Below are 27,267 nucleotides of genomic sequence, written 5' to 3'. Positions count from 1 at the left end.
GCCCACAAAATTGTCAAAGCCATGGACCAAGTCTGGAACGAACAGGACCCTAAACAGATTCTACCCCCAAGCCATAGACTGCTAAACAAGACTCATAAATAGCTAATCAAATCTCTATCCGCTGGTGCTACTGTCTATTATCTATCCTGTTGCCTAGTCACTTTAACCCTACCTATATACAGTCATGGCCAAATGTTTTGAGTATGACAAACAAAAACCTACAAACTCCAAGCATTGATTATGCAAGAATGGGCTGCCATCAGTCAGGATGTGGCCCAGAAGTTAATTGACAGCATGCCAGGGCGGATTGCAGAGGTCTTGAAAAAGAAGGGTCAACACTGCAAATATTAACTCTTTGCATCAACTTCATGTAATTGTCAATAAAAGCCTTTGACACTTATGAAATGCTTGTAATTATACTTCAGTATTCCATAGTAACATCTGACAAAAATATCTAAAGACACTGAAGCAGCAAACTTTGTGGAAATTAATATTTGTGTCATTCTCAAAACTTTTGGCCATGACTGTATACATAGCTACCTCAATTACCTCATAACCCTGCACATCGTCTTGCTACTGGTACTCCCTGTATATAGCCATGTTATTTTTACTCATCATTGTTATTCATTATTCACTGTATTTATTCCTCACGCCATTATTTCAATTATTTTTTATCTTTAACTGCATTGTTAAAAAAGGACCCATAAGTATGCAATTCACTGTTATTCTACACCTATTGTTTACAAAGCATGTGGCCAAATAAAAATTGATTTGAAGGCTGCTACCTGTCTCATATCCTCGGCCCATGACTTACTGTGTGTGAGGAGGAATCTCCTCCTTATCTTAATGAGCCCCTGTAAAACAGAGCTGGGATGGCCAGGCTACAGGCCAGACTAAAGGAACAGGCACCTGATCACTGTCCACCCAACTGATCATCGCTGAGGCCCTGGTCAGGCACCTGCATGTCTGGGGAGATAAGGGGAGAGCCAAGACAGTACTGGACTTCTCCATGAGTCATTGACAAATGCTTTAAAACCACTGTCATGAGTAGCCGGTCAAGACTGTGTGTAATGGGCAGAAGGTTCCTATTTCCGTCAGAGGAAAGGAGTGATTTCAGTTCTCCTGACTGTTATGAATTTGTGTCCCATTGTTTGGCCTGCGTTTCCATTAGTGGACAGGTTCCTTACTGAAGTTTCACAGAAGTTGCACGGAAAAGTCTTCTTTTCCGGGGGGAGAAAGGCTTCGAACTGAGCTTACTTCCTGCTTTTGTTGGGACACTGTGTGAAATGTGGATGATTGTATAAATATTTGCTCAAAATGTCCTTTTCATATTTCTGCAAACGTGAACATCTGCGCCTCTCGGGCTAACGGTCACACCATAAAACAAACATACAAACAATGGCACACAGCCATGTCTTTGTGTTCCCACACCAGTGCAGTCATAAGTTTGAACAAAATCGGCAATCACTTAACTTCTGCTCCAACCCTCTTAAAAGGCACTGCGTCTGTTTTCCCAGACCTTTTACTTACCTATTTCCATTTGGCCTCATAAGCAATATGTTGACATCACCATGTTTAAGATGAACATCTTCGTGACTACCATGGGAATATAACAACCAGCCGCCACTGCCATCAATCAAACGACTACAAACGTATGCACTGCCACTATGGTATGACGAGAGATTATGCAATACAGTCAGGATGAGGCTAGACCCTAAGATAAATACATATGAGTCGCATAATCCCTTCCAGACTCGACTCCTCCTGGTCAATGTTGACATGAAGCTCGGGAAAGACTTAGTGGCCCACGGCAGCAGGGGAATGCATTTAGTAGTAAAACAAACTCAAACGATATGGTTAACAGGTAACAAGTCGTAAAATATCCCATAGGAACATTCCTGTTTAGATAAAAAGGTAATGAAATTAAAATGTGTTGAATACCAGAGAGGATGGATTCCCTCCCCTGCAGGTTACATCATCTAACATCACCCTCTTGTTAAATCCCCTGATCCTCTCAGGCATATGATGCGGCACCTTTAAGGTGATGTTATGACTGGACCCAAGAATTGGAGGGACGTAATGTTTTTTTTTTAATCACACATTAACTTTTTGGGTGGATTAGGGACCAGTCAATGGTTTAGCCTTTTATCAGGCATGACAAAGGAATGACAGAGTGATATAAACCACTGGAATCATTTGACCGTTTACCTCAACAATAGATTACAGCTCTCTCTCTCTCTTCCCCTCATAAAAACACTCAGTTCAATTACCTACAAGCAGTAGCCCAGTAAATCCCATTGCTTACTGGTTACCCATTGTAAAGATAAGGAACTATACAATCAACACATTCTTCCAACCTTTCCTCAGAGAACATGTGGCAGTGTCTTGAAACAAAATCTGTACATTTCACATCTAGTTCTCAACCGTAAAAGTTAAATTGGCAGCCCTACAGAGCCCTATGACCTCACTACGCTCACCAAACCCTCCTCCCTTTGGTTCCTCAGGTCCACCAGGCCAGCTCCAACCCCCTGGGCTCCGGACTGGGCTACCTGGAGCACATCTGCCAGCTCATCGAGAAGATTGGTCAGCTCCAGGAGCACAACCTCAGGCTGCAGAAGCAGATCTGTGGTCTGCAGAAGGATGGAAAGATGACTAAGAACAAAGAGGTGAGTCACATACTGTACAGACAGTACTATACAGTATCATCATCAGCATACTCACACGGTGAGTGCTGGTCATTGGTGGGCACCCTGAGAAGAATCTCCATTAGGTTAAAGCATTTAGATTGGATTTATTGTTTTAAAAAATAGAAAGAAATTGCGTCTTATCAAAAATAGGCTTCCGCCATATTGCTTTTATATAACATATCCAGTCTTGTCAGATCAGGGAGGGCGAAGAAGGGGGAAGCACTGAGATAAAGCTTGTTTATGGCCAAACCATCCCTCTCAATGAGTTAACAACGTGAATGTTCTTAACGTTAGGGTATTATGATTTATCTCATTTACGAAGCTCCTAAAACTGTTGTAAAAACATTGTAAAAGGCCACTGTAGGTAGTGTAGGACAGACCCAAGATCCTCGATCTTTGATTTGCAGTTGACTGCTGTCCAGCTGGTGCAGAGATAGCCATACATGCCTTGAAGTGAGTGATTATGACCCACAGGGACGGACTGGCCAATTTTGGTCCATCTTTAGCCCAGCAGGCCTGTTTAAATTGGGATTTTAGTGCAGACCGATCATTATTGGGCCTATAATGGGGGCATTAAGGAAAATGAATTGGCCGATGTGGGGGCCTCGAGACAAAAATAATGGTCCGGTATGAGGGCCTCAAGGAAAAGAAAATAGCGGTGTGTTAGACATGCCACGGACGATTTCTGGTCTCAGTACGTCCTTGCTCACTCATGCTGTCCCAGTGTACATTTAGCTGTTTCCAAAATGGCAGTAGGATGAAAGTGGATGAAAGTGTATTTAATAAATAGAACAGCTGGGTCCAGCAGTCTTCAAACATCTGAGGCACACATTTAGGAAAGTCCTTATAGCATGGCACAGAGACACCTTTATGTTTATATCAATGTAATTGATAACAAGCGTCAGGGGCTTTTCCTGCCACCTGTTTAGAGAGAGAGCAGAGGAGTTTGGGTCTATGGCTGGGACAATGGCGCATCATTCATGATGATAACTAGACCACCTGAAAAATCAACATCTGAACCACAGCAACATCATACAAACAAGATGATTTAGCAGAATTGAAAAATAAATACAGATTTATCAGTTTATATCTGAAATGATATCCATGTTAGCTAATCATATTCTGTAGCTGTAATATCACAACTGTTCAAAATTAGATACAGATAAAGGTTCAAACAAATGTGGCTATGAAATGCACAAAGGCAAGGCCAACGTCAGCATTAAAATAGGGCAGATTCTGTTTTTTGTTTCTCTGTAGTAAGCACCATTTAGAGTAGCATTCCAGTAAACTCTCATAAAATAGCTAAAAGTCTTCTCAGTTAACAATGTATAACCTATAAAATCCCCAGGCCAGCTCTCCTCACTCTTGCTTTCCGTTCCCAAAAAGGATGAATAAATTGGCTCTGAATGTAATCTTACCAACGCCAGAGAGAGAAAATACCATTGGTTGTTTATGGATTTTTTTTTAAAGTTGTGCCGTTGTTTAAAGAAAATATGTATGGTAATAACATGGGAACATGGGTGGAAATTAATAGAATAGAAAATTAGGAATGTAGAGTTTAGAGTCCAAACACCACCTCAATTTTATGTTTCAGTATCAGTTGAACCCAACTCAACAAGTGTTCATAGTTAGTCTTTCGGAATCAGCTTAACACAAGAAAAAAAAAACAACCCAGGCACTAGATTTGGGTGACACCTTATTGCATTGTATTCAACTTTGCCCCCTCTCTTGTGACATTTGCCTGTGCTTCTAAAGAAAAGTACTTTGGCATTGTGTGGATGTCTCGCTTTCCTTTTGAGACTTTGGCACAATACCGGAGCGGCTACGTTCAGGGAGTTTCAGAGTGCTTGTTCCAAACTAGCTCTGTCAGTTTGGGCCTGGGGGCCGGAAAAGCTTTCCACTGAAGCAAAGGGTGAGCCCAGCAGGAGCCTACACTTCAAAGTCTTCAAAGAGAGAGAGAGAGAGAGAGAGACAGTGAGAGAGGGACAGTGAGAGGGACAGTGAGAAAGGGGCATTGAGAGAGGGACAGTGAGAGAGATCCCAAAAAGTGCTCATTCAAAAACAACTACATGCTCTCTAACAAAAACCCTCTTCAACAATCTTAGCAGGACTTACAATTCTTTAAGGTCACCAAATTCTGATATGATTTTACCTCGATAATTATAATTTTCCATTCAAATGTAAGATACACGGACATAATGTGGGTGTCATTCTCTCTGGGCCCAATCCAGTCTTGAAAGATGTGCACACGATTTTCAGATGGTTTTGAGGACCACACCAGCTGTCCTCCCAAGCGTTTAGTAATAATTTCCCCTGTTGTGAGTGTTTCTATGTTTAGGCAACAAGCTGAAACATGTAGATGACACATCAAAAGGATGAGCAAGTCAGCTGGGGCACATCTAAGCCCCATGAATGGTGGTGCTGACACCTATGGTTCCCTGTGCCTAGGCCCATCTACCCGACCTTTCACATCAGCACCAGGGTCACTGCTGGGCTCATTATAAACGCAGAGACCCGGACAATTGTATTAGAGCCAACCTACCCCGACCAGGGTGGTTTGGGGTTTCTTACGATCAGTCAGATGAACTGAGATGCACAAAAACATATCTAGAATAAATACTACAGTGGAAGAAAACATTAATCAAGTTTCTAATGTGAGCAATGAATGTGAGCTCACTTGTCAGGCCTCAAGCTCCCCTTTTCCTTATTCTAAAATAAGTACTACCTCAGACAAAGGAGCCGTCCGAAGGCTGTCCCTGGGTTATTGAGAAACGGGATGTGATGAAGGGAACATTCCAGAGCCGGAGTGTTCTGGACCTTCCCTTTTCCCCTGAGTGCACAGAGACATAATGCCTCCAACAGTTTAATCCTCTTCTGTTGGTCAGAGGTCAAATGCCTGGTGTGGGCGGCCCTCTGAGTCCCCAAAGGTGGGAGCTGCCTCCTTCTAAGGGCTAAGTACACACAGATGGGGTGGTCCTTGGAGAGGGCAAAGACCACCCCTTCTCAGTAGAGGGGGTGTCTTCACAGAGGGGAGAGTGTGGTTGTGGGTCCAGCGGGGATATCAGACTGTGGTCAAAGTTCAGTAAAAACTAAAACAAAGCAGTGGAGCAGGACTTCAGTGGTCATTCATCATGCCATGCTTACCCATTTTTCGCTATTAACGTCCAGTGGTTGCATAACAGGCCATTCAGAGTCCAAATAAGGAATTCTGGGAGAGAGCACTGTCCAGAGATGAGGTTATTTTAGTGTAGAGTTTGCACCATGTATCCAGGGTAGAGGTAACTTCAGTGCGGAGAATGAAATTATTTTGCACCAGATTAGGAAATGACTTCATCTAATGAGTCACTTGGGTTACAGCTCTGGGTTCTGAAGTTGTGCAGGTGGCGAGTGTGTAACATTCACGTGATGAAAAATCCCCCTACTGTAAAAGTGACACTGCAAGTTTGATTGTTAACAATGAAGCAGGAAAAAACAACTCTCGTCTCCAGGCTTTCATCTTATTCCATTTATGATACTGCCGGGCATCTGCGTGGTTTGAACTTCAACAGGATTTTACGGTAGCGTTGATGTGACGTCCAGAGTTTCCTCAGCTGGGATAAACGGATGAGAACATTTTCCAACTCTAAACAATGACTCGGAAAGTCTCTCTGATTTTTCTATGAACTACCATACATGTAACTGCATAGCGCACATGTCGTAGGCTTACGAGTAAAAATAGCTAGGCCTACTTTGGATAAGTTGATGTAGAGTTTTAAAGTAAATTTTTTTTAGGTTAGGTTGCCATAAATCCAACTCAATCTTGAAAAGGAATAGGAAAATACACACTGTGTATGAAAACAACAAATCAGGTTATTACGTTAAAGTAAGTTTAAAATAGTAAAACATACTCAGATATCACATAACATTTTGGCAGCATAGAAGGCCCAAAACTGCAAGATTGTGATGGCCAAAGCACATTTTCACTCTTTGTAACAGGTGGTTGCTGTCTGAGTCAAGTAAGTACTGTTGGAGGACCTTTGACCCACGAGCGAGAAAAACAGTAAAACTAGATTCTGATTGCAAATACATTTAATATGCAGTGTTTTCTCCAGGATCATTGTTTTGATGTGGTGGTTTGTCCCTCCTACTCACAGTCCTGTACCCTCTCTTCCTGTCTATCCACCAGGACTTCTTCCTGGAGCACTGTAGCTGTGGAATGGCCGGCCTGGCCTTTCAGGAGCAGAAAAGACATTCCAGGAGTGAGTTCCTGACCACCTCCATGAGTGGCACCCTCTCTGACCTCTCCACCATCCCTGAGGTCACACGTCACACAGGACTCACAGCCATGAGAGGTGAGTTAACTGCTTAATAACACGATAACAACTCATAATCAACATCCAGTCAACTCTCCTCACTCAAAATCCAATAAATATTCCATACATTCTCAAAAAGTGTTTTTGTCGCAGTTCGACAGTCATTTCATCAGATGTTTTCTAGGCAACCCTTTCGTTTCCTTCAGAAAACCACAGTGTATTATTTCATTGGCAGGTAGATTAGCACTTAATAACCTGCTCTTGCGGGCCTCATTCAGTCACACACGACATAAGACCGAATTAAAATCAATTTTTCCGCCAAAGTTTTCCTGAAACGGATCTGATGGGTTTATTAAAACATTATTAGTGAATCTAAGGTTTCAAAACGTGACCGGGTGACACCCAAGGTGTGTTTTCGCCTTCTCATCATCTCACATAACATTCCAAGCAATGCTAGTCACCCAGCAACAGAGTCATTTCGCCAAATGTTTTTACCCTCCTGTTTTCGTGAGGGTCACATTCCCGCAGGTTGGCGGGTGACAGTACGGTGGTCCAGAGAAGACCGCTAAATTCTTACTTGAGCAGGAGAGGGAAATTCCTGGCATTCTGCATATGGAAGGAACATATAACGTACCACGGATTTAGGAATTTATTGCTCCTCCAATAGACAGGATTCTGGAAACTGGAGCTGGGAAGTAGGGGGATGGCAAATGGTCCTCCCTGTACTGCGATAACAGATTGAGAGGGTGGGGAGGTTGAGTGGTGGCAGGGCGAAAACAGGGGGTCCTCTGGGACAGCTGATTCACATCACCATGTGTCATAGTAGTTTTCCCCCACGATGAGTCAGTGGTTCCAGCCCTCATGACACTAATTCATATCATATCTCTCTCTCCTTCTCTCTATAGAGAGTGACCAGGGTGGATGCCAGCCCCTGGTGCCCCTTTGTAGGAGTGGCCTGAATCGGAGGAGCTACACAGAGGGAGAGACACGCTCCTATCTCTTTGACAGTACAGAGGGTCTCTCTGCCCCACACAGACGGGTGAGTCACAAACATCCCTCCTCTGACTCACTGGGCTGTGCACCACAGCCTCAACCCCTGTTTGCGGTCCAAATATGTACATCTGCACAACACAATGTTACAGTATATTTAAAAACACGCTGTCCTAACCAAACAGTGGGGAAATAACCTATTTTTTAACGCTGAGATATGTGTGTTTGGTTGTGTAGCTGAGTGAGAACTACACATGGGGCAGAGTGAAGGATCTGGTGAAGAAGACCAAGCTGAGAAACCAGAGCAGACTGGGACAGACATCGACCTCCCTGAAGAGATCCTGTCCACAGCTCTACTGGTGAGGACCTCTCAAGAAACTCTGAAGTCTATTCTAAAAATACTGTATTTCTTACTACAGTATTTATAGTACAGTATTTCTTAAACACACAAAGAAACATTAGGATTACCACGTTGGAAATGTCCACAAAACATAACAATCAGGACTTGGCTGTTGTCTCAACTTGTCGGCCATTTGAGATTGTCTGTTCTAGCTGAAGAAACTAAAAAAAGGTCACTAAAGATAACAGTTGGAGCTCGTTGGTCCTTCAAAGTTGTGTGAACATCTTGAACTGATCATGATACAAGAACAGGGGGGTCAAGTTGTAATTAATCACAGCTCTCTTTAGTTTCATCATCTTTTAAATCCTTTAGTTTGTAGAACGAGGAGTTCAGACTGTCATTGGCAGTAGGTCATGGGTTGTGTTTGTAGAATGACTCAACTCCTGCTTTCTAGAAAGAAAAACACTGAAAATGTCCGACCAACTGATATCATGTTACCATCTAGAGATAATTACTTAAAGCTACAATATGTCATTTTTTTGGGCAAAATTCGCATCGAAACGTGAGGTATACAGTACCAGTCAAAAGTTTGGACACACCTAGTCATTCCAGGGTTTCTTTATTTTTACTATTTTCTACATTGTAGAATAATAGTGAAGACATCAAAACTATGAAATACATAACCAAAAAATGTGTTAAACAAATCAAAATACACTGCTCAAAAAAATAAAGGGAACACTTAAATAACACAATGTAACTCCAAGTCAATCACACTTCTGTGAAATCAAACTGCCCACTTAGAAAGCAACACTGATTGACAATAAATGTCACATGCTGTTGTGCAAATGGAATAGACAACAGGTGGAAATTATAGGCAATTAGCAAGACACCCCCAATAAAGGAGTGGTTCTGCAGGTGGGGACCACAGACCACTTCTCAGTTCCTATGCTTCCTGGCTGATGTTTTTGTCACTTTTGAATGCTGGCGGTGCTTTCACTCTAGTGGTAGCATGAGACGGAGTCTACAACCCACACAAGTGGCTCAGGTAGTGCAGCTCATCCAGGATGGCACATCAATGCGAGCTGTGGCAAGAAGGTTTGCTGTGTCTGTCAGCGTAGTGTCCAGAGCATGGAGGCGCTACCAGGAGACAGGCCAGTATCAGGAGACGTGGAGGAGGCCGTAGGAGGGCAACAACCCAGCAGCAGGACCGCTACCTCCGCCTTTGTGCATGGAGGAGCAGGAGGAGCACTGCCAGAGCCCTGCAAAATGACCTCCAGCAGGCCACAAATGTGCATGTGTCTGCTCAAACGGTCAGAAACAGACTCCATGAGGGTGGTATGAGGGCCCGACGTCCACAGGTGGGGGTTGTGCTTACAGCCCAACACCGTGCAGGACGTTTGGCATTTGCCAGAGAACACCAAGATTGGCCCTGTGCTCTTCACAGATGAAAGCAGGTTCACACTGAGCACATGTGACAGACGTGACAGAGTCTGGAGACGCCGTGGAGAACGTTCTGCTGCCTGCAACATCCTTCAGCATGACCGGTTTGGCGGTGGGTCAGTCATGGTGTGGGGTGGCATTTCTTTGGGGGGACGCACAGCCCTCCATGTGCTCGCCAGAGGTAGCCTGACTGCCATTAGGTACCGAGATGAGATCCTCAGACCCCTTGTGAGACCATATGCTGGTGCGGTTGGCCCTGGGTTCCTCCTAATGCAAGACAATGCTAGACCTCATGTGGCTGGAGTGTGTCAGCAGTTCCTGCAAGAGGAAGGCATTGATGCTATGGACTGGCCTGTCCGTTCCCCAGACCTGAATCCAATTGAGCACATCTGGGACATCATGTCTCGCTCCATCCACCAACGCCACGTTGCACCACAGACTGTCCAGGAGTTGGCGGATGCTTTAGTCCAGGTCTGGGAGGAGATCCCTCAGGAGACCATCCGCCACCTCATCAGGAGCATGCCCAGGCGTTGTAGGGAGGTCATACAGGCACGTGGAGGCCACACACACTACTGAGCCTCATTTTGACTTGTTTTAAGGACATTACATCAAAGTTGGATCAGCCTGTAGTGTGGTTTTCCACTTTAATTTTGAGTGTGACTCCAAATCCAGACCTCCATGGGTTGATAAATTGGATTTCCATTGATTATTTTTGTGTGATTTTGTTGTCAGCACATTCAACTATGTAAAGAAAAAGTATTTAATAAGATTATTTAATTCATTCAGATCTAGGATGTGTTATTTTAGTGTTCCCTTTATTTTTTTGAGCAGTATATATATTTTATATTTGAGATTCTTCAAAGTAGCCATCCTTTGCCTTGATGACAGCTTTGCACACTCTTGGCATTCTCTCAACCAACTTCATGAGGCAGTCACCTGAAATGCATTTTAACTAACAGGTGTGCCTTGTTAAAAGTAAACATTTGGAATTTCTTTCCTTTTTAATGCGTTTGAGCCAATCAGTTGTGTTGTGACAAGGTAGTTGTGGTATACAAAAGATAGCCCTATTTGTTAAAAGACCAAGTCCATATTATGGCAATAACAGCTCAAATAAGCAAAGAGAAATGACAGTCCATCATTACTTTAAGACATGAAGGTCAGTCAATACGGAACATTTCAAGGAATTTGAATGTTTCTTCAAGTGCCGTCGCAAAAACCATCAAGCACTATGATGAAACTGGCTCTCATGAGGACCGCCACAGGAAAGGAAGACCCAGAGTTACCTCTGCTGCAGAGGATAAGTTCATTAGAGTTGCCAGCCTCAGAAATTGCAGCCCAAATAAATGCTTCACAGAGTTCAGGTAACAGACACATCTCAACATCAACTGTTCAGAGGAGACTGTGTGAATCAGGCCTTCATGTTCGAATTGCTGCAAAGAAACCACTACTAAAGGACACCAGTAAGAAGAAGAGACTTGCTTGGGTCAAGAAACACATGCAATGGACATTAGACCAGTGGAAATCTGTCCTTTTGATGAGTCCAAATTTGAGATTTTTGGTTCCAACCGCTGTGTCGTTGTGAGACGCAGAGTAGGTGAACGGATGATCTCCGCATGTGTGGTTCCCACTGTGAAGCATGGAGGAGGTGGTGTGATGGTGTGGGGGTGCTTTGCTGGTGACACTGATTTCTTTAGAATTCAAGGCACACCTAACCTCACTAGGGTAGGGGGCACTATTTTCACCTCCGGATGAAAAGCGTGCCCAAAGTAAACTGCCTGCTACTCAGGCCCAGAAGCTAGGATATGCATATAATTAGTATATTTGGATAGAAAACACTCCAAAGTTTCTAAAACTGTTAAATTAATGTCTGTGAGTATAACAGAACTGAAATGGCAGGCGTAAACCTGAGGAGAATCCATCCAGGAAGTGCCATTACTTTGAAATGGCTGTTTTTCCAATGAAAGCCTATCCACCATTTAAAGGGATAGGACCCAGATTCCGTTCCCTATGGCTTCCACTAGTCTTTAGACATTGTTTCAGTCTTTAGACATTGTTTCAGGCTTTTATTCTGAAAAATTAGGGAGAATGACAACATTGAGTGAGTGGACCCTGAGATGTCCTCAGAGCTGGTTAGTGCGCATGAACGAGAGCGCACCTTTCTTGTTTTTCTTTAATATTGACGACGCTATTGTCCGGTTGAAATATTATCGATTATTTAGGCTAAAAACAACCTGAGGATTGATTATAAACATCGTTTGACATGTTTCTACGAACTTTACGGATACTATTTGGAATTTTCGTCTGCCTCTTGTGACCGCATTTGAGCCATTGGATTACTGAACAAAATGCGCCAACAAAATTGAGTTTTTTGAATATAAAGAGGGACTTTATCGAACGAAACAAACATTTATGTTGTGTAACATGGAGTCCTGTGAGTGCAACCATACGAAGATCATCATAGGTAAGTGATTAATTTTATTGCTATTTCTGACTTTCGTGACTAATCTACTTGGCTGGTAACTGTCCGTAATGTTTTGTGTGCTGAGCGCTGTCCTCAGATAATCGTATGGTTTGCTTTCGCCGTAAAGCCTTTTTGAAATCTGACATGGCGGCTGGATTAACAAGAAGTTAAGCCTTATTTTGATGTATAACACATATATTTTCAAGAATGTTAAATATTTGAATTGAGTATTTTGGAATTTTGCGCTCTGCAATTTCACTGGATGTTGGCCAGGTGGGACGCTACCGTCCCACACCCCCTAGAAAGGCTAACCAGCATGGCTACCACAGCATTCTGCAGCGATATGCCATCCCATCTGGTTTGCGTTTTGTGGGACTATCATATGCTTTTCAACAGGACAATGACACACTCCCAGGCTGTGTATGGGTTATTTCACCAAGAAGGAGAGTGATGGTGATGCATCAGGTGACCTGGCCTCCACAATCACCTGACCTCAACCCAATTAAGATGGTTTGGGATGAGTTGGACAGCAGAGTGAAGGAAAAGTAGCCACCAGGTGCTCAGCATATGTGGGAACTCCTTCAAGACTGTTGGAAAGCATTCCAGGTGAAGCTGGTTGAGAGAATGCCAAGAGTGTGCAAAGCTGTCATCAAGGCAAAGGGTGGCTACTCAAATTATAAAATGTATTTTGATTTGTTTAACACTTTATTGGTTACTATATGATTCCATATGTGTTATTTCATAGTTTTGATGTCTTCACTATTATTCTACAATGTAGAAAATAGTACAAATAAAGAAAAACCCTGGAATGAGGAGGCATGCCCAAACTTTTGACTGGTATTGTATATCTGTCATTCTCATTGAAAGCAAGTCTATGAAGTTGTATATCTGTTCTGTGTGTGCTATTTCTATGCTGCCTGTTTTTAAGTTTCGTTTTTGCGTCTTTTACTTTCGGTTTTGTACAAAATACAATATTTTTGCTAATGGAAAATATATTTCACAGCGGTTTCGATGGTACAACAACTCTCTATACTATACTTGATTGTTTTGTCACATAAACGGAAATTAGGCAAACTAATAGAATTTTAGCATGTTTGGTATGGTTACATAAGACAGATGGTTACTTAAGGCAAGAACGAAAGGAGGGTGGTTTTACGGGGTGGATAGGTTGTCGTATAATTTGAATGTCTTGCAACTCAAAGATCGCGAGTTAAAATCTCATCTCGGACAACTTTTGCATTTTAGCTCATTTGAAACTTTTCAACGACTTACTACTTTTTAGCTACATTGCAACTATTAGCATGCAAGTTATATCTTCCCGTAACCCTAACCCTTTAAAATAAACGAATAAACTTAACCCTAACCCTAACCCCTAGCCCAGCTAATGTTAGCCTCCTAGCCACCTAGGTAGAATTTGTAACATATTATACGTTTAGCAAATTCGTAACCTATTGTACGTTTTGCAAATACGTAACTTTAACACAAATTATAATTCACATTATTTCATTCGAAATGGGTGATGGACATGCACAAATTAATACATACCATACGAAACGTAGCATATCGTACTAAATGGAGTGTCTTGGATTTATGTAGAGAATAATGCGAAATGCTCTGAGACCAGGTTGGGAAATGGTGGAGCGATTTCAGCATAGTGCAACTTTAAATAAAATGACTTTAATATTGCTATTTAAATCAGATATATACCAATGTGGTTCCAACCTACCTCATTTGTTGAACAAAACACAATGTAGTACAACACTAATGAGTTCTACATAATGTCATCATGTAGTCCTATTAAAATAACAATGTACTCATTCTCTAACTGCATCATGCTGAATTCATGTGTCAGCTTTTTTTTAACACACAGGAATCTACGTCAACATAATTGGAATACTTAAAAAAAGAGGTAGATATTTTAAGTTAGAAAATGTTGGAAGAACCAAAACTATATGACAGGTCCTTGACAAATCATTTCAGATTTCTTTTTTTAATGTGAGTCAGTGGAAGAATTGTGGTATTCTGTTGTTTGAAGGTTGTAGAACACAGGAATCTGGTGGGAGTTGCAGGGCTTGAGGAAAGAACAGCTATGTCTTTGGCCCTTCAACCTATTCCACATGCTGGATGGGGCACTCCTCAGACAGAGGGTGGGAGCTTGGCACGGACCCAGACGATTAGCGGAGGGGTTGCCGTGTCAGGTTTGAGGTATGCTGGGAGGAGTTGGAGAATTCCCAATGTATTTCACAGTGGTCCAATGAGATATAGCGATTCTATGCATAATTTATCTAAAGGGAGACCCTCTCTTGGAAATAAATGCATGTGGAAAAAAACATCCTGGTCTCAACCAGCTCATTGTAACAGCATTGGAGCACACCAATAACAATGCCCAATTTCCCTACAGCCCTGACCTGGGACCAGTGGAACTTTCAGGAAGAAACAGGAACTCCATGGTCGCCTTGGGCCATTAGAAGAAACTGGACTTCCAGTGGCCCCAATAACAAAGAAGGTACACATTCAAAATATTGCTAACATGTTGGAAGCACCCTGTGAACGTACAAGTACAACTAATATAGCGGCTATCATATGATTAATGGTCAGCGTATCTTAAAGCTATCCATAGAGGTGAAGAGGCATCACTTTTTAAACACTGAACGTCTTTGTTTTCTACCTAGATACGAAACAGATGGCCCAAAGTGGGAAGAGACAGCCCTGAAGAGGAGGACAAAGTGAAGTTGAACAGATTCTTGACTGGACTGGGATAGGATGAGTGTGAAAGGAGGGATGAGAGAAAGAACACTTGTGATGGATGACAAAATTTGAGTGAGGAGTGAAAAGAAAACAAAAAGATGGATGGTCATAGACATTTATCTCTCTTGAGATACAATTCTAAAATAAGGGATTTTATTGTTTCAAATAAGGGAACATTGGTATGTATATGAGAATAGAGATGCATTTACTCCACAATGTACATGAAAACGATATAAATTATTTAATCTTGTACTATACTCGTTTTCTATACAATTCATATGGTAGCTTAATGTCTTCTCTAAATGTATTTTATTCATTCAGGCTGACATTTCAATACTGTGTTGATGGAGCAAACAATAACTCTTTGATATGGTAGTTTCATCTAAGAAATAGACAATATTCTGGGGTGGAAATAAAGACTTGGATTATCAGGAACTTAATCTGAATAATATTGACACTGATTAGATACAGTGCATTAGAAAAGGTTGCTTGTTGTATCTTGCTTTCGTCTATGGTAAAGTCTGCTCCCCGATTGAACAGGGCTGCATAATAATATTATTTACAATTGTCTGGTGATCCATTATGTGAGAGAGAAGTCTACAGTAAGACAAGTCATGCTCCCTTGAACAAATGTGAAACATACACATATCGTACATATTCCAGAATTGTACTTTCAGAATCTATACAACATATTTAGTGTGATTTATCTTGTTGTTTTGAGTGTAGGCCTATATAGGCTAGGTGTTTGCAATATGTACCATACATGGATGACAGATTGTGGTGTATATGTTGTGTGATTGTGCTGTATATAACACATGTTCATGTAGTGTGTGTACAGTCAGTATGTATGTACAGGAGAGGAGTTATGTCTGTAAATTCCTATGTCTATATGATGGAAAGTTATCATTTTTGGAGAGAGGTTCAAGATCCCTAAAGTTAAAAACTGCTGTCAGATGTTACGATGACGTTTGTGATGCATTGCCCTGAGGTATTTTAATGTTCCTGTCAAACATTTAAGTTAAAAAAACAGTCAATATTTTTTTTTATATCAATTGATATCACTACAAGGAGTGATTTATCAGAGTCTGCTGTTGCTCTTGTTCATCTTCAAGATATATATTGTTTTTGGTCGGGACATGCAAGTCTGGTTTGACTAGCTGACAGTGATTTAGCTTATCTACACCACTGTTACATCACTATGAGGTCATTTGACAGACAGGCGAAACAAGTGCCATGGTGCCTTGGAAATCTCACTGGGCAACTAGAGAAGGTAAGTTTCACACAGAAACTTTGGAAAGGATTATTAAATTGGTTTTAAAGCCTTGACACCTACCTGAAATACAGCAGCAGATAATTTCAACTGCTCAAAACTGTCCATTGTGTTAATGACAGGAATGGAGTTAATCAAATTTTACAAGACACTAATCCCACAGAAAGAACACAAACAATAGTTAGTTATCCAGTATGTACTTCAACAACGTGAACTAGAGTGTAGTACAACACTAATGAGTTCTACATAATGTCATCATGTAGTCCTATTAAAATAATAATGTACTCATTCTCTAACTGTATCATACTGAATTCATGTACCTCTAAATACTCTAATCAAGTAGAATATAAATGTGTTGCAACTGAGAGGCAGTAAATGCTGTCAATATGTATGATACATTTGTCGGGCTGGTAACTGAAGACAAAAGATAGTGATATCTGTATATTGTATATTGTGCAATTTACTGCAATGGATGAAAAATCTCAATATGCATATTGCATCATTATTCAAAGTTATTTTTCAAAATAAAGTTGACATTTCCTAAGACATGAAATGTGTGCTGTGCTTCTGTGCTTTTAGATCACTCACTGACCCCTCACAGGATATGAAGCAAATCATGTTTCTCATAGAAAGAAGGACGTAAAGAGCATTACCTCACTAGAAACTAGCTGATCTTGCAAATAAGTGGAAAGGAACACTCAACTGTGTGTCCTTAGACAGAGATTCCCCTCTCTTTATGATTCATACTAATAAGTAATGAATACTTATTCTCATCCAGGTAGAACTGCAGGAAGCGGACCAGCCTTTTCCAATTAGAGAGGACCTTCACAGCCAGTGACTCGGGAGATTCATACCTCTTTCTGTCCAGGCTGAACATTTGCTGGATAAAAGACAGAATCCGACCCTGGAAACACAGAAGGGTATCTGTCACTATAGTGAAGATGAAGGGAAACCCTTTGATCGCCACATCATGGTAAAGTAGGTCTGTATCAAAGACAAAAACTCTAACTGGATCTATGGGTATTGTAAGGATACTATACAATATTAAATGACTACAACATATGGAGCAAAGCAAGCTAACTCACTCACAGCTGAGAGAAGGACAACAACAAATAGGCCTATAGCAGGTATTCCCAAACTGGGGTACACCAAATAAAAATGTGATTCACATTTTTGTTAATACAAATTCCTTCACATTTTCAAACAGTCCATTTATATTTTCCAACGGGGCTATACATTTGGGTGAGGTTTTTTTCTCGCCTGAGTAGCCTCGTTTCACTGACAAAGATACAATTAAACCATCTAGTGTTCAGCGAAATAACAAAACAATGTCAAATACAGGTAGCCTAGTCAAATAATTAACATCCAATCACATTAACCGTTACTGTCTTGCGGGAATTCCACTAACGGTCTGTATGTAGCTGCTGTTCATGTTGGTATCTGTACTGATGGCGCAAAAGCCATGACAGGGAGGCATAGTGGAGTGGTAATGCACGTGCAAGCAGTTGCTCATGATGCCACTTGTGTCACGACTTCCGCCAAAGTCGGTCCCTCTCCTTGTTCGGGCGGCGTTCGGCATCACCGGTCTTCTAGCCATCGCCGATCCACCTTTCATTTTCCATTTGTTTTGTCTTGTTTTCCCACACACCTGGTTTACATTCCCTCATTACCTGTCGTGTATATAACCCTCTGTACCCCCCATGTCTGTGTGTGAAATTGTTTATCGTCAGGGTGGCACGCTTCCGGCTGGTTTGGGCCAGGTTATGTTTTACACCCGTGCTTTGAAGCAGCCGGTACTTTATACTTTGTATTTGTACTTTGTGCTGCCTCACTTGTGCTTTGGGCATTTGTATTTGTGACGCGGTTGCGTTGTTTTCTATATTGCCTCAGTAAAATGCTTTGTCCACTCATCTCTGCTCTCCTGCGCCTGACTTCCATGCACCAGCTACACCCACCGCTTTGACGACTTGGGTACACTGCAGTATCCACCGAGAGGCTTTGCTGCCAAGGGAATGCCTGACCGCTTGAAAGATGTTTTGGACACTACAGTGAAAATGGTTAACTTTGTTAAAGCAAGGCCCCTGAACTCTCGTGTATTTTCTGCACCATGCAATGATATGGGCAGCGACCATGTAACGCTTTTACAACATACAGAAGTGCGCTGGTTATCAACGGGCAAAGTATTGACACGTTTTAATTGAGAGACAAGCTTAAAGTTTTCTTTACTGACCATAATTTTGACTTCTCTGACCGCTTGCATGATGATGAGTTTCTCACACGACTGGCTTTTCTGGATTATGTTTTTTCTCACCTGAATGTCTGAATCTAGGATTACAGGGACTATATTCAATGTGCGGGACAAAATTGAGGCTATGATTAAGAAGTTGGAGCTCTTCTCTGTCTGCATTAACAAGGACAACACACAGGTCTTTCCATCATTGTATGATTTTTGTGTGGAAATGAACTCAAGCTTACGAACAATGTAAAGTGTGACATAGCGAAGCACCTGAGTGAGTTGGGTGCGCAATTACGCAGGTACTTTCCCGAAATGGAGGACACAAACAACTGGATTCGTTATCCCTTTCATGCCCTGCCTCCAGTCCACTTACCGATATCTGAACAAGAGAGCCTCATTGAAATTGCAACAAGCGGTTCTGTGAAAATGTAACTTAATCAGAAGCCACTGCCAGATTTCTGGATTGGGATGTGCTCAGAGTATTCTGCCTTGGAAAATCGCGCTGTTAAGACACTAATGCCCTTTGCAACCACGTATCTATGTGAGAGTGAATTCTCGGCCCTCAGTAGCATGAAAACTAAATACAGGCACAGACTATGTGGAAAATTATTTAAGACTGAGACTCTTTCTAATACAACCGAACATTGCAGAGTTATGTGCATCCTTTCAAGCACACCCTTCTCATTAACATCAAATGTTATTTGTCACATACACATGGTTAGCAGATGTTAATGCGAGTGGAGCGAAATGCTTGTGCTTCTAGTTCCGACCATACAGTAATATCTAACAAGTAATCTAAACTAACAATTTCACAACAACTACCTTAAACACACAAGTGTAAAGGAATGAATAAGAATATGTACATAAAAATATTGGAATGAGCGATGGCCGAACGGCATAGGCAAGATGCAGTAGATGGTATAGAGTACAGTATATACATATGAGATGAGTAATGTAGGGTATGTAAACATTATGTAAAGTGGCATTGTTTAAAGTGGCTAGTGATACATTTATTACATCAATTTTCATTATTAAAGTGGCTAGAGATGAGTCAGTATGTTGACAGCAGCCACTCAATGTTAGTTATGGCTGTTTAACAGTCTGATGGCCTTGAGATAGAAGCTGTTTTTCAGTCTCTCGGTCCCCGCTGCTGCGCCTTCTTCACCACGCTGTCTGTGTGGGTGGACCATTTCAGTTTGTCCGTGATGTGTACGCCGAGGAACTTAAAACTTTCCACCTTCTCCACTACTGTCCCATCAATGTGGATAGGGGGCTGCTCCCTCTGCTGTTTCCTGAAGTCCACGATCATCTCCTTTGTTTTGCTGACATTGAGTGTGAGGTTATTTTCCTGAAACCACACTCCGAGGGCCCTCACCTCCTCCCTGTAGGCCGTCTCGTCGTTGTTGGTAATCAAGCCTACCACTGTAGTATCGTCTGCAAACTTGATGATTGAGTTGGAGGCGTGCATGGCCACGCAGTCATGGGTGAACAGGGAGTTCAGGGGAGGGCTGAGAACACACCCTTGTGGGGCCCCAGTGTTGAGGATCAGCGGGGTGGAGATGTTGTTACCAATCCTCACCACCTGGGGGTGGCCCGTCAGGAAGTCCAGGACCCAGTTGCACAGGGCAGGGTCGAGACACAGGGTTTCGAGCTTAATGACGAGTTTGGAGGGTACTATGGTGTTAAATGCTGAGCTGTAGTTGATGAACAGCATTCTTACATAGGTATTCCTCTTGTCCAGATGGGTTAGGGCAGTGTGCAGTGTGATTGCGTCGTCTGTGGACCTATTGGGGCGGTAAGCAAATTGGAGTGGGTCTAGGGTGTCAGGTAGGGTGGAGGTGGTATGGTTCTTGACTAGTCTCTCAAAGCACTTCATGATGATGGAAGTGAGTGCTACGGGGCGATAGTCATTTAGCTCAGTTACCTTCTCTTTCTTGGGAACAGGAACAATGGTGGCCCTCTTGAAGCATGTGGGAACAGCAGACTGGGATAAGGATTGATTGAATATGTCCGTAAACACACCAGCCAGCTGGTCTGCGCATGCTCTGAGGACGCGGCTGGGGATGCCATCTGGGCTGGCAGCCTTGAGAGGGTTAACACGTTTAAATGTTTTACTCACGTTGGCTGCAGTGAAGGAGAGCCCGCAGGTTTTGGTAGCGGGCCGTGTCAGTGGCACTGTGTTGTCCTCAATGCGAGCAAAGAAGTTGTTTAGTTTGTCTGGGAGCAAGACATCGTGGTCCGCGACGGGGCTGGTTTTCCTTTTGTAGTCCGTGATTGACTGTAGACCCTGCCACATACCTCTCGTGTCTGAGCTGTTGAATTGCGTCTCTACTTTGTCTCTATACTGATGCTTAGCTTGTTTGATTGCCTTGCGGAGGGAATAGCTACACTGTTTGTATTCGGTCATATTTCCGGTCACCTTGCCCTGATTAAAAGCAGTGGTTCGCGCTTTCAGTTTTGCGCGAATGCTGCCATCAATCCACAGTTTCTGGTTGGGGAATGTTTTAATAGACGCTGTGGGTACAACATCACCGATGCACTTGCTAATAAACTCGCTCACCGAATCAGCTTATTCATCAATGTTATTGTCCGACGCTATGTGGAACATATCCCAGTCCACGTGATCGAAGCAATCTTGAAGCGTGGAAACCGATTGGTCGGACCAGCGTTGAACAGGCCTGAGCACGGGCGCTTCCTGTTTTAGTTTCTGTCTATAGGCTGGGAGCAACAAGATGGAGTCGTGGTCAGATTTTCCGAAAGGAGGGAGGGGGAGGGCTTTATATGCGCCGCGGAAGTTAGAATAACAATGATCCAGGGTTTTGCCAGCCCAGGTCGCGCATTCGATATGCTGATAAAATTTAGGGAGCCTTGTTTTCAGATTAGCCTTGTTAAAATCCCCAGCTACAATAAATGCAGCCTCAGGATATATGGTTTCCAGTTTGCATAGAGTCAAATTAAGTTCTTTCAGGTGAGTTATTCACAATTTTTGATGAACATATAAGGTTTTATATGTAAGATGGTTAAATAAAGAGCAAAATTATTGATTGTTATTATATTATTATTTGTGCCCTGGTCCTATAAGAGCTCTTTGTCACTTCCCACGAGCAGGGTTGTGACAAAAACTCACACTCATTCTTATGTTTAATAAATGTATTGCGTAGTGTGTTGCAGGCTTACAATGATGGCAAAAAACAACATTTGAGAGTGAGCTGACCCTGGTGCTAGAGGGGGTATGCAGCTGGAGGTTGAATGTTTGAAGGGGTACGGGACTATAAAAAGTTTGGGAACCACTGTCATATAGGGTCTCTCGGTCTTCTCAGTATTTTGTCAGTACAGGACCTTTTTTATTTCTATATTCTTATTTTAAATGTATGTAGTTCTGTCCTTGAGCTGTTCTGATCTGTTACTGTTCTGTATTATGTCTTGTTCTGTTTGGACTCCATAGTAGCTGCTGCTTTCGCAATAGCTAATGGGGATCCTAAGAAAATACCAAATGACAAGTCACATACCCTAAGAAGGATGTAGAATTCTTTGGTCTTGCTCTGTGGTCCATAGGCTGCCCACATGATCTCTGGGTCTGTGTAGTCAAACACCTCATACAGATGGTGGTACAGCGCATCAGGCCTCTACGGACACACACGGATACATTACATCAGAACCAAGCTGACATCTCCTGGTAATATGTGGTAATTCATGTACGATAAATGAAAAATATGAATACTACTTGAATGTATTTTGCCCACATCTTCCCGGTGTTGATAATAAAAATACAGACAACAGCCATGCAACAGTTTTTTTTCATCCTACCATTAAACACTCCCTCTTCTTCTTAATTTGTGACCAGGCATAGAACATCACAGTCTGTGAAGACATTTTAAAACAGACAGTGACTGTATGGGTGGGTTCACCTTCACACATTTACCATAATACCACGGTATATCATTGTGATAGTATGTTAAATCGACTTTGGTAATCTCATTATAAAACAATGCTGAGTACACGTATCATTTCAACATTTATGTGCTATTGATTATCAGAATTTTAAAAAAGCGTACTGTTTTCTTAGTGCCCTCTGAGATCCATGGGGTGCGTAGAGTTGGCTTTAAGATGGCTGGAATGTACTCCTGGCATTCCAGCACCTTCAGCACAATGGACTCGTAAAATATGTCATAAAAGCCAACGGTGTGCATCTAGAGATAGCAAGCAGGGAGCAGAGCCATTGTTCAGTGAAATATGGAGGGACATTTTCTCTGGTACGGATGATAAACAGCAGGGAAAATCGTACTGTTCCCTTCGCGTCTAAATCAGGTTTCCACAGACTCTTTCAACAATACAGGTAGGTCTAATAGCTTTAGTATTATGCTAGTTCACATGGTGCTGTGATTAACAATATTTTACAGACATATACAGCCAGATGCATCGCTATGTGGGGGATGGACAACAAAATAGAACTTAGCAGTAATATTAAAAAGAGAAGAATTGAAAGTGGGTATTCATGTTATAACATGATTACGATTGCATATGGTCCTATAAAAGTGAGAGCTTGGATGGTACTGATATAATGTGTCTCCACGGCAGCAGCTCACCCCTGCCTCTTGGCACTCGTCAACGATGTCCGGCCAGTTTGTTGGATTTTCAGTGAATGCCATGAGCTTTTCCCATACCAGACCAAAGCCCTCCGAGCTCTACAGAGATCAACACACAACCAAACAAACAAACACTCAGAGGCTTCTAATGGCATGATTCCAACATGGGACAGATCTGATATTCACTGTGCGGGGTTTCTGAGGAAAATAGGCTGTTTTCCAATGTCCACCTACAGAAGAATTCAGGAACAAATGTGCGATGCATAGAGAAGTATGTGCAATACCCACTGAGAGACATACAGGCCTATTAAACCCACAAGGTCACATAGCAGGGAGAGTTACAACTACTGTCCGAACACTGCAGGGCTTGTCTCGATAAATGCCAAGCTCTTACAGTAGATGGCAGCTAATATAATGGATGCAAGTATTGAATACCTACTGAAGCCTTTATTCTCCAGGAACATCTATACTGAACAAAAATATAAACACCACATGTAAACACAACAAGTGTTGGTCCCATGTTTCATTAGCTGAAATAAAAGATCCCATACATTTTAGATATGCACAAAAAGCTTCTCTCTAAACGACTGTACACAAATTAGTTTATATCCCTATTAGTGAGCATTTCTCCTTTGCCAAGATAATCCCTCCAACTGACAGGTGTGGCATATCAAGAAGTTGATTAAACAGCATGATCATTACACAGGTGCCCCTTGTGCTAGGGACAATAAAAGGCTACTCTAAAATGTGCTGTTTTGTCACACAACACAATGTTGGCATGCTGACTGCAAGAATGTCCACCAGAGCTGTTGCCAGAGAATTTTATGTTAACGTAATTTTAGAGAATTTGGCAGTACGTCCAACAGGCCTCACAACCACAGACCATGTGTAACCACACCAGCCCAGGACCTCCACATCTGGCTTCTTTACCTGCGGGATCGTCTGAGACCAGCCACCCAGACAGCTGATGAAACTGAGGAGTACTTCTGTCTGTAATACAGCCTGTTTGTGGGGAAAAACTTACTCTGATTGGTTAGGCCTGGCTCCAAAGTGGGTGGGCCTATGCCCTCCCAGGCCCACCCATAGCTGCGCCCCTGCCCAGTCATGTGAAATCCAGAGATTAGGGCCCATTGAATTTATTTCAATTAACTGATTTCCTTATATATATGTAACTTATATGTAACTCCTTGAAATTGTTGCATGTTGCATTTATATTTTTGTTCAGTATATTTCCAGAGGGTGTGGTGGGTATACTACAAGCTACATACCTTCCCTGCTAAAGATAGTAGCCCTCCTATCAGGCTCTTTCCTGTCTCCTTCAGGAAGTGTTTGGCCTCTGGGTCTCTGAGAATGAGCTTTGGTACAGGAAACAGACATGGATGAGCGACGCGCTGTTCAGCTCTATGTGTCTCAAATGACCAGTCAGGGGATTGCTTACCTCAAATGCTTGACGGATCGCACTGAGCTTGATGTTGATGAAGGCATCATCCTCACTTTCTGGAAGGTAGGGTCTGTGATAAGAGTACAACGGGACGTTTCACCAAGTGTAAATGTTCCTGAGCCATGTTTGGCTTGTCAGCTTGGTTGCCAAAGAGACAAGGTAGTATATCATGTTTGGACATATTGAGCTCTACTGATTAAATTCTTGGCAGAACGCTCACCTCCAGGAGTTTGGGTACATTCTCACATCTGTGTCGCCCAAAGAGAAGCTTCTCTCCAAGCACCCACTGCTCTGGAGGTACAGTCGTTTAACAAGGTCACAACAGTACATCCCCTGAATAAATCCAGTATAACATGTCTATGGACCAACTCTGACTCCTCATACCTCATAGCAAGGGAAATACATCTCCTCTGAGATTGAGTCTTGCTGGGGCATCCCCTCATCTGAACCTGTGTGTATTGGGAAGGACCACACTACCTGAGAACTCATATCTTCCTTACATTCCGAAAGGTATTAGGACTTGCCTTGTATACAATACCTTCTCTTTCTGAGCCAGTCAGAGTCTTGCAGAGAGCCTCAGCTCCCCTCAGGGCCATGTGCCATAGAGCCTGCACCACGGGCCTGTCTCTGGGACCCTTCAAAGCAACACAAAACAACATCAGTCACAGGTCACCGTTTTCTATTTGTGGATCCCTGATTTCTCTTCCATTTTAGATGTTACAATTTTACACAGATATCTTTTCGCCCAAAGAAAGGTTGAAATCTTTCTTTTTGACGACCTGTTTAGAGGCATTGTTCTCTTGGCTCTGGACCTCTGATGGCTGCGATTCAGGAAGCTGGTCAGATGAGGGTGTCATTGCTTCCCTAAAATCTTTGTAAAGTACAATTTGAGTGGTTTACAAAACAACAGATATTTCTTCAAAGCCGCATTTTCAAATAATGCCAATTCCATGACGAAATTACATGTCATTTCCCACCCCAAAATGACATGCAATGATATTGCTGTGAAAGGTTGTCAGTCTGTCATGCATCTGAAATATTTATTGTTTTTTCAATTGATTATGATGTCATTGCCATGGATATGTGACTACATCCAAGAGCAACAACAACCTTGTAACATTTAAAGAGGTATCAGGTATTGAAAATATGTTTTATTATAAACAGAATAAATATTGGGTTCATTTTGGTAACATTTACAAAACCATATACTGCAATAGAGCTTTGCTCAATAAGTTAAGAGTGCACATTAGTTTAGGAGTTATGTAAAATACAGTAATGGCTGCATTAGTACCAACAACTGTTTAGCATGAATGGAAGGGAAATATATCCATCCTCACAAATTTCCAGTACATCCAATGCAATGTGACCCTAATTATTGTCTCGGTTAAATATAGGGCCCATCTTTCTGTTTGTATCTACAGTACAATGCATTTTCATTTACAGATCATTTACAACCATAATGACTTCCATCAGTTAGTGATACAATTGTACACATGCCATAGTGTATTTTGTGAAATTTAACTCTACTAATTCCCTAAACTGGCCCCTTTGGGAATAAAGTGGATTCATGACTTAATGCGCCATTTTCCCAACCAAGCTGGATCAAACCTATTATATAACAACATAATAATGGCTGTCCTGAGGATTAGTAAGAAAAATTACATTACGTCTTTTGATAAGACCACACCAGGCGGATAAGGCATGATCGAAGGACAAAGCATGTGTAGAAGTCTGATTATACATTTGATCAACATTTAGAGCACAATTTCAAAAATTTAATATAAACATACACTACATGGACAAAAGTATGTGGACACCCCTTCAAATGCTGACATGTGTATAAAAATCGAGCACACAGCCATTACATCTCCATAGACAAACATTGGCAGTAGAATGGCCTTACTGAAAAGCTCAGTGACTTTCAATGTGGCACTATCACTTTTCCAATAAGTCAGTTTGTCAAATTCTGTCCTGCTAGAGCTGCCCCGGTCAACTGTAAGTGCTGTTATTGTGAAGTGGAAACATCTAGGAGCAACAACGGTTCAGCCGTGAAGTGGTAGGCCACACAAGCTCACAGAACGGGACCGCCGAGTGCTGAAGCGCGTAGTGCATAAGAAAACATCTGTCCTCGGTTGCAACACTCACTACCGAGTTCCAAACTGCCTTTGGAAGCAACGTCAGCAGAAGAACTGTTCGTCGGGAGCTTCATGAAATGGGTTTCCATGGCTGAGCAGCCGCACACAAGCCTAAGATCAGCATGCGCAATGCAAAGCGTCGGCTGGAGTGGTGTAAAGCTTGCCGCCATTGGACTCTGGAGCAGTGGAAACCCGTTCTCTGGAATGATGAATCACGCTTCACCATCTGGCAGTCCGACGAATTAATCTGGGTTTGGCTGATGGCAGGAGAACATTACCTGCCCCAATGCATAGTGGTCTGGGGCTGTTTTTCATTGTTTGAGTTTATTTGATTTTTACAGGGACAGTGCACATTAATCAACGTTTCAGCAAAAGTGCCGGTTTTAGCCAGCCGGCTAATTTTCAACCGCTGTCCCTGAGCAGGTTTGGGCTAGGCCCCTTAGTTCGAGTGAAGGGAACATTGTAGACGATTCTGTGCTTCCAACTTTGTGGCAACAGTTTCCGGTTTCAGCAGGACAAAGCCCCTGTGCACAAAGCGAGGTCCATACAGAAATGGTATGTTGAGATCGGTGTGGAAGAACTTGCCTGGCCTGCACAGAGACCTGACCTCAACCTCATCGAACAACTTTGGGATGAACTGG

The 27,267-nt window shown here is 42.3% G+C and overlaps 1 protein-coding gene across 1 annotated transcript in view; it reads left to right on the top strand.

The window, feature by feature from the left end:
- Positions 1-16,776, top strand: part of LOC115193848 (uncharacterized) — a 33,890-nt gene extending 17,114 nt beyond the window's left edge. Inside the window, exons 3-8 of the mRNA XM_029752929.1 lie at positions 2,505-2,666; positions 6,853-7,018; positions 7,885-8,018; positions 8,207-8,328; positions 14,612-14,716; positions 14,883-16,776. Coding sequence (XP_029608789.1) covers positions 2,505-2,666; positions 6,853-7,018; positions 7,885-8,018; positions 8,207-8,328; positions 14,612-14,678 — 651 coding nt within the window. The 3' untranslated portion in view covers positions 14,679-14,716; positions 14,883-16,776. The remainder of the gene's footprint in view (positions 1-2,504; positions 2,667-6,852; positions 7,019-7,884; positions 8,019-8,206; positions 8,329-14,611; positions 14,717-14,882) is intronic.
- The last annotated feature ends 10,491 nt before the right edge of the window (positions 16,777-27,267 follow it).

Source organism: Salmo trutta, chromosome 5, assembly GCF_901001165.1.
Source record: "Salmo trutta chromosome 5, fSalTru1.1, whole genome shotgun sequence".
In the NCBI taxonomy this organism is placed as follows: Eukaryota; Metazoa; Chordata; class Actinopteri; order Salmoniformes; family Salmonidae; genus Salmo; species Salmo trutta.
The sequence above is the reverse complement of the archived record's forward strand: the minus strand, read 5'-3'. Positions and strand labels throughout refer to the sequence as shown.